Source organism: Salvelinus fontinalis, chromosome 2, assembly GCF_029448725.1.
Source record: "Salvelinus fontinalis isolate EN_2023a chromosome 2, ASM2944872v1, whole genome shotgun sequence".
In the NCBI taxonomy this organism is placed as follows: domain Eukaryota; kingdom Metazoa; phylum Chordata; class Actinopteri; order Salmoniformes; family Salmonidae; genus Salvelinus; species Salvelinus fontinalis.
The window spans coordinates 95577269-95589897 of NC_074666.1; the positions used below are offsets into that span (position 1 = coordinate 95577269).

A 12629-nucleotide genomic window follows, 5' to 3' on the forward strand; every position below is an offset into this window, starting at 1 on the left:
AATTTTGGATTGTTCTTATTTTCCTCGATTAAGTTGGAAAAGTAGGATGATCGAGCAGCAGTGAGGGCTCTTCGGTACTGCACGGTACTGTCTTTCCAAGCTAGTCGGAAGACTTCCAGTTTGGTGTGGCGCCATTTCCGTTCCAATTTCCTGGAAGCTTGCTTCAAAGCTCGGGTATTTTCTGTATACCAGGGAGCTAGTTTCTTATGACAAATGTTTTTCGTTTTTAGGGGTGCAACTGCATCTAGGGTATTGCGCAAGGTTAAATTGAGTTCCTCAGTTAGGTGGTTAACTGATTTTTGTCCTCTGACGTCCTTGGGTAGGCAGAAGGAGTCTGGAAGGGCATCAAGGAATTTTTGTGTTGTCTGAGAATTTATAGCACGACTTTTGATGCTCCTTGGTTGGGGTCTGAGCAGATTATTTGTTGCGATTGCAAACGTAATAAAATGGTGGTCCGATAGTCCAGGATTATGTGGAAAAACATTAAGATCTACAACATTTATTCCATGGGACAAAACTAGGTCCAGAGTATGACTGTGGCAGTGAGTAGGTCCAGAGACATGTTGGACAAAACCCACTGAGTCGATAATGGCTCCGAAAGACTTTTGGAGTGGGTCTGTGGACTTCTCCATGTGAATATTAAAATCACCAAAAATTAGAATATGATCTGCTATGACTACAAGGTCTGATAGGAATTCAGGAAACTCAGAGAGGAACGCTGTATATGGCCCAGGAGGCCTGTAAACAGTACCTATAAAAAGTGATTGAGTAGGCTGCATAGATTTCATGACTAGAAGCTCAAAAGACGAAAACGCCATTTTGTTTTTTGTAAATTGAAATTTGCTATCGTAAATGTTAGCAACACCTCCGCCTTTGCGGGATGCACGGGGGATATGGTCACTAGTGTAACCAGGAGGTGAGGCCTCATTTAACACAGTAAATTCATCAGGCTTAAGCCATGTTTCAGTCAGGCCAATCACATCAAGATTATGATCAGTGATTAGTTCATTGACTATGACTGCCTTTGAAGTGAGGGATCTAACATTAAGTAACCCTATTTTGAGATGTGAGGTATCACGATCTCTTTCAATAATGGCAGGAATGGAGGAGGTCTTTATCCTAATAAGATTGCTAAGGCGAACACCGCCATGTTTAGTTTTGCCCAACCTAGGTCGAGGCACAGACACAGTCTCAATGGGTATGGCTGAGCTGACTACACTGACTGTGCTATTGGCAGACTCCACTAAGCTGGCAGGTTGGCTAACAGCCTGCTGCCTGGCCTGCACCCTATTTCATTGTGGGGCTAGAGGAGTTAGAGCCCTGTCTATGTTGGTAGATAAGATGAGAGCACCCCTCCAGCTAGGATGGAGTCCGTCACTCCTCACCAGGTCAGGCTTGGTCCTGTTTGTGGGTGAGTCCCAGAAAGAGGGCCAATTATCTACAAATTCTATCTTTTGGGAGGGGCAGAAAACAGTTTTCAACCAGCGATTGAGTGCTGAGACTCTGCTGTAGAGCTCGTCACTCCCCCTAACTGGGAGGGGGCCAGAGACAATTACTCGATGCCGACACATCTTTCTAGCTGATTTACACGCTGAAGCTATGTTGCACTTGGTGACCTCTGACTGTTTCATCCTAACATCGTTGGTGCCGACGTGGATAACAATATCTCTATACTCTCTACACTCGTCAGATTTAGCTTTAGCCAGCACCATCTTTAGATTAGCCTTAACGTCGGTAGCCCTGCCCCCTGGTAAACAGTGTATGATCGCTGGGTGATTCGCTTTAAGTCTAATACTGCGGGTAATGGAGTCGCCAATGACTAGGGTTTTCAATTTGTCAGAGCTAATGGTGGGAGCCTTCGGCGTCTCAGACCCCGTAACCGGAGGAGTAGAGACAAGAGAAGACTCAGACTCAGACTCCGACTCGCTACATAATGGGGAGAACCGGTTGAAAGTTTCTGTCGGCTGAATGAGCGACACCGGTTGAGCATTCCAACAGCATTTCCCTCCAGAAGCCATGAGAAAGTTGTCCGGCTGCGGGGACTGTGCGGGGGGATTTATACTAACGTTACTATCTGTACTTACTGGTGGCACAGACGCTGTTTCTTCCTTTCCTACACTGAAATTACCCTTGCCTAACGATTGCGTCTGAAGCTGGGCTTGTAGCACAGCTATTCTCGGCGTAAGGCGATCGTTCTCCTGTATATTATGAGTACAGCGACTGCAATTAGAAGACATCATGTTAATGTTACTACTTAGCTTCGGCTGTTGAAGGTGTTGACGAACCATGTCCAGATAAAGCGTCCGGAGTGAAAAAGTTGAATGAGGGAAAAAAGTTGCGATGGAAAAAACTAAAAATATAAACGGTAATTAAAAACAAAAACAAAACAAAAAAACGTAAAGTTGTCAGCTAGCAAAGTAAAGTTGGCAGCAAAACGCACAGCAACAAAACGCACAGCAACAAAACGCACAGCAACACGTCTCACGAGTAAACTAACGAGTAAACGAGCGCCTGAACGCTCCTGGTCTCAGTGAACCCCTATAGGATGTTCAACATGTATCTCTCTGTCTCTAGACATATATAGGTAGTATCCTGGTCTCAGTGACCCCTCTAGACATATATAGGTAGTATCCTGGTCTCAGTGACCCCTCTAGACATATATAGGTAGTATCCTGGTCTCAGTGAACCCTCTAGACATATATAGGTAGTATCCTGGTCTCAGTGAACCCCTATAGGATGTTCAACATGTATCTCTCTGTCTCTAGACATATATAGGTAGTATCCTGGTCTCAGTGACCCCTCTAGACATATATAGGTAGTATCCTGGTCTCAGTGAACCCTCTAGACATATATAGGTAGTATCCTGGTCTCAGTGACCCCTCTAGACATATATAGGTAGTATCCTGGTCTCAGTGACCCCTCTAGACATATATAGGTAGTATCCTGGTCTCAGTGAACCCTCTAGACATATATAGGTAGTATCCTGGTCTCAGTGACCCCTCTAGACATATATAGGTAGTATCCTGGTCTCAGTGACCCCTCTAGACATATATAGGTAGTATCCTGGTCTCAGTGACCCCTCTAGACATATATAGGTAGTATCCTGGTCTCAGTGACCCCTCTAGACATATATAGGTAGTATCCTGGTCTCAGTGACCCCTCTAGACATATATAGGTAGTATCCTGGTCTCAGTGACCCCTCTAGACACATATAGGTAGTATCCTGGTCTCAGTGAACCCTCTAGACATATATAGGTAGTATCCTGGTCTCAGTGAACCCTCTAGACATATATAGGTAGTATCCTGGTCTCAGTGACCCCTCTAGACATATATAGGTAGTATCCTGGTCTCAGTGAACTCTCTAGACATATATAGGTAGTATCCTGGTCTCAGTGACCCCTCTAGACATATATAGGTAGTATCCTGGTCTCAGTGACCCCTCTAGACATATATAGGTAGTATCCTGGTCTCAGTGAACCCCTATAGGATGTTCAACATGTATCTCTCTGTCTCTAGACATATATAGGTAGTATCCTGGTCTCAGTGAACCCCTATAGGATGTTCAACATATACGGAACTGACATGGTGCTGAAGCACAAGGGAACCGCTCTGGGAGAGAACCCTCCGTAAGAACACTTCCTGTTACTGTGTTGTTGTGGTGGTGTGTCTGTTTGTTAGAAGTGTATTATGTGTGTGTGTTTGTTTTGTGTGTGTGTGTGTGTGTGTGTGTGTGTGTGTGTGTGTGTGTGTGTGTGTGTGTGTGTGTGTGTGTGTGTGTGTGTGTGTGTGTGTGTGTGTGTGTGTGTGTGTGTGTGTTTTGTGTGTGTGCATGTATTAATACAATGTGTGTGTGTGTGTTATTTGTGTATTGTGTGTGTGTTATTGGTGTAATATGTGTGTTTGTTATTTGTGTATTGTGTGTGTGTGTGTTATTGGTGTATTGTGTGTGTATTGTGTGTGTTATTGGTGTATTATTGGTGTATTGTGTGTGTTATTGGGGTTTTGTGTGTGTTATTGGTGTATTGTGTGTGTATTGTGTGTATTATTGGTGTATTGTGTGTATTATTGGTGTATTGTGTGTGTTATTGGTGTATTATTGGTGTATTGTGTGTATTATTGTTGTATTGTGTGTATTATTGGTGTATTGTGTGTGTATTGTGTGTATTATTGGTGTATTGTGTGTATTATTGGTGTATTGTGTGTGTATTGTGTGTATTATTGGTGTATTGTGTGTATTATTGGTGTATTGTGTGTGTTATTGGTGTATTATTGGTGTATTGTGTGTGTTATTGGTGTATTGTGTGTATTATTGGTGTATTGTGTGTATTATTGTTGTATTGTGTGTGTTATTGGTGTATTATTGGTGTATTGTGTGTATTATTGGTGTATTATTGGTGTATTGTGTGTATTATTGGTGTATTATTGGTGTATTGTGTGTATTATTGGTGTATTATTGGTGTATTATTGGTGTATTGTGTGTATTATTGGTGTATTGTGTGCTAAATGACGTGTTATTCATGTTAATGTGTGTTCATTCTGTGGTTCTTCCCAGACACCTGTTTGCCATAGCAAACGTCTCCTACACCAAAATGATGGATGCCAAACAGAACCAGGTTATTATAATCAGGTGAATACACAACACAGCTGCTTCCTCCTGATACGCTCTAGCCCAGCGTTTCCTAAACTTGGTCCAGGGACCCAGAAGGGGACTCATGTTGTGTTTTGCCCTCCCTAGCACTACACAGCTGATTCCAATGATCAACCTCAAGTGGAATCAGCTGAGTTTAGGAAACGTTGAGCTGGAACTAACAGGTTTCTTAAGGACTTCTGTTGCTCCAGGGTTAAGGCAGTAAGAAGGAACCCCCCTTCTGTCTGGGACTCTCTAGCTGTGTTCTGAAGGACCCCCCCCCCCCCCCCCCCCCCCCTTCTGTCTGGGACACTCTAGCTGTGTTCTGAAGGAGACACCTGTAAGGAAAGACCAGCCATGTCTGGGCCGGTATCATATCATGTCTCAGAGGGAGTGTGAAGTTGGCACAGTGAGCACATTCCTGCGTTAAGTTTCACCTCTCCGTCTCTGGTTAACTGAAAACCTTCCCCGTTACCGTCACCCTACACCGAGCACACACCGGTCCACTCTGTGCGGCTGTCATAATGATGGTGTTTAGTGGTAAGCTGTTGGCAGTGGGGACGTAAGGAAAGGCTTGTTGTTTTCTGACCTTCATTTTGACAGGGAAGTCATTCTGAGACCAGGGTATCTTTTCCAGATGAACCCTGCAGAAACACATCCAACACATACGATATACAATGAAACAGACAGGTTTATCAACATAGAGGTCTCTGTTCATTGGCCCGTACGACCCAGGAGGACCAGAACATCTCATGTCAGACAGCTCTGTGACTTATTCTCCATAAAGGGCCCTGAAACACTCAAATCAGCTTTACCCAACTCTGTGGAGACCGAAGGGGCCTCCAGTGTTATCTAACCTTGAGACCAGGTCTGGTCATTTGGAAGTCTTAATTTAATTAATGATGATAGATACATACAACGTTTCTGCCTGAGGGCTTTGTAGATAAACACAGGAGAATGCTGCTCTCTCCTTACATACAAAGAGGCCCAACCCACTTTTGATACAAAACACAATGGTGAGTTCTAGAACCATCATCAGTAATAAACCTCAGGGAACAATGGTGAGTTCTAGAACCATCATCAGTAATAAACCTAAGAGCCCAATGGTGAGTTCTAGAACCATCACCAGTAACACACCTAAGGGCCCAATGGTGGGTTCTAGAACCATCACCAGTAATAAACCTGAGGGAACAATGGTGAGTTCTAGAACCATCACCAGTAATAAACCTAAGAGCCCAATGGTGAGTTCTAGAACCATCACCAGTAATAAACCTAAGAGCCCAATGGTGAGTTCTAGAACCATCACCAGTAATAAACCTAAGAGCCCAATGGTGAGTTCTAGAACCATCACCAGTGATAAACATAAGAGCCCAATGGTGAGTTCTCGAACCATCACCAGTAATACACCTAAGAGCCCAATGGTGAGTTCAAGAACCATCACCAGTAATAAACCTAAGGGACCAATGGTGAGTTCTAGAACCATCACCAGTAATAAACCTAAGAGCCCAATGGTGAGTTCTAGAACCATCACCAGTAATAAACCTAAGAGAACAATGGTGAGTTCTAGAACCATCACCAGTAATAAACCTGAGGAACCAATGGTGAGTTCTTGAACCATCACCAGTAATAAACCTAAGAGAACAATGGTGAGTTCTAGAACCATCACCAGTAATAAACCTAAGAGAACAATGGTGAGTTCTTGAACCATCACCAGTAATAAACCTAAGAGCCCAATGGTGAGTTCTAGAACCATCACCAGTAATAAACCTAAGAGAACAATGGTGAGTTCTAGAACCATCACCAGTAATACACCTAAGAGCCCAATGGTGAGTTCTAGAACCACCACCAGTAATAAACCTAAGAGAACAATGGTGAGTTCTAGAACCATCACCAGTAATAAACCTGAGGAACCAATGGTGAGTTCTTGAACCATCACCAGTAATAAACCTAAGAGAACAATGGTGAGTTCTAGAACCATCACCAGTAATAAACCTAAGGACCCAATGGTGAGTTCTAGAACCATCACCACTAATAAACCTAAGGACCCAATGGTGAGTTCTAGAACCATCACCAGTAATAAACCTGAGGACCCAATGGTGAGTTCTAGAACCATCACCAGTAATAAACCTAAGAGCCCAATGGTGAGTTCTAGAACCATCACCAGTAATAAACCTAAGAGAACAATGATGAGTTCTAGAACCATCACCAGTAATAAACCTAAGAGCCCAATGGTGAGTTCTAGAACCACCACCAGTAATAAACCTAAGAGAACAATGGTGAGTTCTAGAACCATCACCAGTAATACACCTAAGAGAACAATGGTGAGTTCTAGAACCATCACCAGTAATAAACCTAAGAGAACAATGGTGAGTTCTAGAACCATCACCACTAATAAACCTAAGAGCCCATTGGTGAGTTCTAGAACCATCACCAGTAATAAACCTAAGAGAACAATGGTGAGTTCTAGAACCATCACCAGTAATAAACCTAAGAGCCCAATGGTGAGTTCTAGAACCATCACCAGTAATAAACCTAAGAGAACAATGGTGAGTTCTAGAACCATCACCAGTAATAAACCTAAGAGAACAATGGTGAGTTCTAGAACCATCACCAGTAATAAACCTAAGAGAACAATGGTGAGTTCTAGACCCATCACCAGTAATAAACCTAAGAGAACAATGGTGAGTTCTAGAACCATCACCAGTAATAAACCTAAGAGAACAATGGTGAGTTCTAGAACCATCACCAGTAATAAACCTAAGAGAACAATGGTGAGTTCTAGAACCATCACCAGTAATAAACCTAAGAGAACAATGGTGAGTTATAGAACCATCACCAGAAATAAACCTAAGAGAACAATGGTGAGTTATAGAACCATCACCAGTAATAAACCTAAGAGAACAATGGTGAGTTCTAGAACCATCACCAGTAATAAACCTAAGAGAACAATGGTGAGTTATAGAACCATCACCAGTAATAAACCTAAGAGAACAATGGTGAGTTCTAGAACCATCACCAGTAATAAACCTAAGAGAACAATGGTGAGTTCTAGAACCATCACCAGTAATAAACCTAAGAGAACAATGGTGAGTTCTAGAACCATCACCAGTAATAAACCTAAGAGAACAATGGTGAGTTCTAGAACCATCACCAGTAATAAACCTAAGAGAACAATGGTGAGTTCTAGAACCATCACCAGTAATAAACCTAAGAGAACAATGGTGAGTTATAGAACCATCACCAGAAATAAACCTAAGAGAACAATGGTGAGTTCTAGAACCATCACCAGTAATAAACCTAAGAGAACAATGGTGAGTTCTAGAACCATCACCAGTAATAAACCTAAGAGAACAATGGTGAGTTCTAGAACCATCACCAGTAATAAACCTAAGAGAACAATGGTGAGTTCTAGAACCATCACCAGTAATAAACCTAAGAGAACAATGGTGAGTTCTAGAACCATCACCAGTAATAAACCTAAGAGAACAATGGTGAGTTCTAGAACCATCACCAGTAATAAACCTAAGAGAACCATGGTGAGTTCTAGAACCATCACCAATAATAAGCCTGAGGCCACAGTGGAAAACAGCATCTAGTGGTTTAAGTGTAGTGCTGCAGGCATAAAGATAATATCCCCAGAATCTACAATAGACATAAAAGTGTCCTGGACAATATCCTTCCTATTATCAAAAGTCAGACATGCTTTGTTTCTGTTAGGAAACCAACCTTCAACTTCTTCACCAGCTCAGTGACATGTTTTTTAATGACGGTTTGTCATAAAGCCAGATACCAAGATATTTGTAGAAATGGAACTCAGTTTGTGTACTGTTCAAACGAGTCATTACAAATTCATTTAAATCTGGGTTATGGGACCTAGAAAAAAGCCTGCGTTTCGTTTGTATTTAGCACTAACTTTATATCCAGTAGTGACCTGTGTGTGTTTCAGTGTTACTGAGTGTTAATACTGACGTTAAGTTCTGTGTGTGTTTCAGTGTTACTTAGTGTTTATATTGACATTAAGTTCTGTGTGTTTCAGTGTTACTTAGTGTTTATATTGACATTAAGTTCTGTGTGTGTTTCAGTGGGGAGAGTGTTTATACTGACGTTAAGTTCTGTGTGTGTTTCAGTGGGGAGAGTGGATCAGGGAAGACTGAAGCCACTAAACTGCTGCTGCGTTACCTAGCAGCAATACACCACAAACACAACATTACACAACAGGTAAACACACACACACTCACACTTCTGTATCCTAACCTTGTCTTCCTGTGTCTGACTCCCTGTGTCTCTGGGCTGCTCAGATTAAGGTAGCTGGTTTCTGCCTCTCTGTCTGTCTGGGTTCAGTAAAGCTTGGTTTGTGTCCCAATTACCATACTATCATATTGCATTCTATTACCATACTATCATATTGCATTCTATTACCATACTAACACATTGCATTCTATTACCATACTATCATATTGCATTCTATTACCATACTAACACATTGCATTCTATTACCATACTATCATATTGCATTCTATTACCATACTATCACATTGCATTCTATTACCATACTATCACATTGCATTCTATTACCATACTATCACATTGCATTCTAATACCATACTATCACATTGCATTCTATTACCATACTATCACATTGCATTCTATTACCATACTATCACATTGCATTCTATTACCATACTATCACATTGCATTCTAATACCATACTATCACATTGCATTCTAATACCATACTATCATATTGCATTCTATTACCATACTATCACATTGCATTCTATTACCATACTATCACATTGCATTCTATTACCATACTATCATATTGCATTCTATTACCATACTATCATATTGCATTCTATTACCATACTATCATATTGCATTCTATTACCATACTATCACATTGCATTCTATTACCATGCTATCACATTGCATTCTATTACCATACTATCACATTGCATTCTATTACCATACTATCACATTGCATTCTATTACCATACTATCACATTGCATTCTATTACCATACTATCATATTGCATTCTATTACCATACTATCACATTGCATTCTATTACCATACTATCATATTGCATTCTATTACCATACTATCACATTGCATTCTATTACCATACTATCATATTGCATTCTATTACCATACTATCACATTGCATTCTATTACCATACTATCACATTGCATTCTATTACCATACTATCATTGCATTATATTACCATACTATCACATTGCATTCTATTACCATACTATCATATTACTATACTATCATATTACATTCTATTACGATACTATCATATTACTATACTATCATATTACATTCTATTACCATACTATCATATTACTATACTATCATATTACATTCTATTACGATACTATCATATTGTATTCTAATACCACTGTCTGCATGTTCTACCTGCTGTGTTCTGAAGAGGAGCTAGCTCCACTGTCTGCATGTTCTACCTGCTGGGTTCTGAAGAGGAGCTAGCTCCACTGTCTACATGTTCTACCTGCTGGGTTCTGAAGAGGAGCTAGCTCCACTGTCTACATGTTCTACCTGCTGGGTTCTGAAGAGTAGCTAGCTCCACTGTCTACATGTTCTACCAGCTGGGTTCTGAAGAGGAGCTAGCTCCACTGTCTGCATGTTCTACCTGCTGTGTTCTGAAGAGGAGCTAGCTCCACTGTCTACATGTTCTACCAGCTGGGTTCTGAAGAGTAGCTAGCTCCACTGTCTACATGTTCTACCAGCTGGGTTCTGAAGAGGAGCTAGCTCCACTGTCTACATGTTCTACCTGCTGTGTTCTGAAGAGGAGCTAGCTCCACTGTCTACATGTTCTACCTGCTGTGTTCTGAAGAGGAGCTAGCTCCACTGTCTACATGTTCTACCTGCTGTGTTCTGAAGAGGAGCTAGCTCCACTGTCTACATGTTCTACCTGCTGTGTTCTGAAGAGTAGCTAGCTCCACTGTCTACATGTTCTACCAGCTGTGTTCTGAAGAGGAGCTAGCTCCACTGTCTACATGTTCTACCTGCTGTGTTCTGAAGAGGAGCTAGCTCCACTGTCTACATGTTCTACCTGCTGTGTTCTGAAGAGTAGCTAGCTCCACTGTCTACATGTTCTACCAGCTGTGTTCTGAAGAGGAGCTAGCTCCACTGTCTACATGTTCTACCTGCTGGGTTCTGAAGAGTAGCTAGCTCCACTGTCTACATGTTCTACCTGCTGTGTTCTGAAGAGGAGCTAGCTCCACTGTCTACATGTTCTACCTGCTGTGTTCTGAAGAGGAGCTAGCTCCACTCTCTACATGTTCTACCTGCTGTGTTCTGAAGAGGAGCTAGCTCCACTGTCTACATGTTCTACCTGCTGTGTTCTGAAGAGGAGCTAGCTCCACTGTCTACATGTTCTACCTGCTGTGTTCTGAAGAGTAGCTAGCTCCACTGTCTACATGTTCTACCAGCTGGGTTCTGAAGAGTAGCTAGCTCCACTGTCTACATGTTCTACCTGCTGTGTTCTGAAGAGGAGCTAGCTCCACTGTCTACATGTTCTACCTGCTGTGTTCTGAAGAGTAGCTAGCTCCACTGTCTACATGTTCTACCTGCTGTGTTCTGAAGAGTAGCTAGCTCCACTGTCTACATGTTCTACCAGCTGGGTTCTGAAGAGTAGCTAGCTCCACTGTCTACATGTTCTACCTGCTGTGTTCTGAAGAGGAGCTAGCTCCACTGTCTACATGTTCTACCTGCTGTGTTCTGAAGAGTAGCTAGCTCCACTGTCTACATGTTCTACCTGCTGTGTTCTGAAGAGGAGCTAGCTCCACTGGACTTGTTCTACACGATGGTATTTTCATTGTGATGTTTCATCTCTGAATACGTTGGCAGATTCTTGAGGCAGCTCCTCTTCTGGAATCATTTGGAAATGCCAAAACAGTTCGTAACGACAACTCCAGTCGCTTCGGGAAATACGTGGAGATCTATCTGGAACAGTGAGTATGATCTGGTATATATAGATCTATCTGGAACAGTGAGTATGATCTGGTATATATAGATTTATCTGGAACAGGGAGTATGATCTGGTATATATAGATCTATCTGGAACAGTGAGTATGATCTGGTATATATACAGTGGGGAGAACAAGTATTTGATACACTGCCGATTTTGCAGGTTTTCCTACTTACAAAGCATGTAGAGGTCTGTAATTTTTATCATAGGTACACTTCAACTATGAGAGACGGAATCTAAAACAAAAATCCAGAAAATCACATTGTATGATTTTTAAGTAATTAATTTGCATTTTATTGCATGACATAAGTATTTGATACATCAGAAAAGCAGAACTTAATATTTGGTACAGAAACCTTTGTTTGCAATTACAGAGATCATACGTTTCCTGTAGTTCTTGACTAGGTTTGCACACACTGCAGCAGGGATTTTGGCCCACTCTTCTCCAGATCCTTCAGGTTTCGGGGCTGTCGCTGGGCAATACGGACTTTCAGCTCCCTCCAAAGATTTTCTATTGGGTTCAGGTCTGGAGACTGGCTAGGCCACTCCAGGACCTTGAGATGCTTCTTACGGAGCCACTCCTTAGTTGCCATGGCTGTGTGCTTCGTGTCGTTGTCATGCTGGAAGACCCAGCCACGACCCATCTTCAATGCTCTTACTGAGGGAAGGAGGTTGTTGGCCAAGATCTCGCGATACATGGCCCCATCCATCCTCCCCTCAATACGGTGCAGTCGTCCTGTCCCCTTTGCAGAAAAGCATCCCCAAAGAATGATGTTTCCACCTCCATGCTTCACGGTTGGGATGGTGCTCTTGGGGTTGTACTCATACTTCTTCTTCCTCCAAACACGGCGAGTGGAGTTAGACCAAAAAGCTCTATTTTTGTGTCATCAGACAACATGACCTTCTCCCATTCCTCCTCTGGATCATCCAGATGGTCATTGGCAAACTTCAGACAGGCCTGGACATGCACTGGCTTAAGCAGGGGGACCTTGCGTGCGCTGCAGGA

The 12629-nt window shown here is 42.1% G+C and overlaps 1 protein-coding gene across 1 annotated transcript in view; it reads left to right on the forward strand.

Annotated features, from left to right (window-relative positions):
• Positions 1–3522: 3522 nt before the first annotated feature.
• The window catches only part of LOC129867791 (unconventional myosin-XV-like), a gene marked incomplete at its 5' end in the record, with an annotated part of 140313 nt that continues 131206 nt past the window's right edge, over positions 3523–12629 (forward strand). Inside the window, 5 exons of the mRNA XM_055941294.1 lie at positions 3523–3626; positions 4553–4627; positions 8755–8845; positions 8926–8931; positions 11503–11606. Coding sequence (XP_055797269.1) covers positions 3523–3626; positions 4553–4627; positions 8755–8845; positions 8926–8931; positions 11503–11606 — 380 coding nt within the window. The remainder of the gene's footprint in view (positions 3627–4552; positions 4628–8754; positions 8846–8925; positions 8932–11502; positions 11607–12629) is intronic.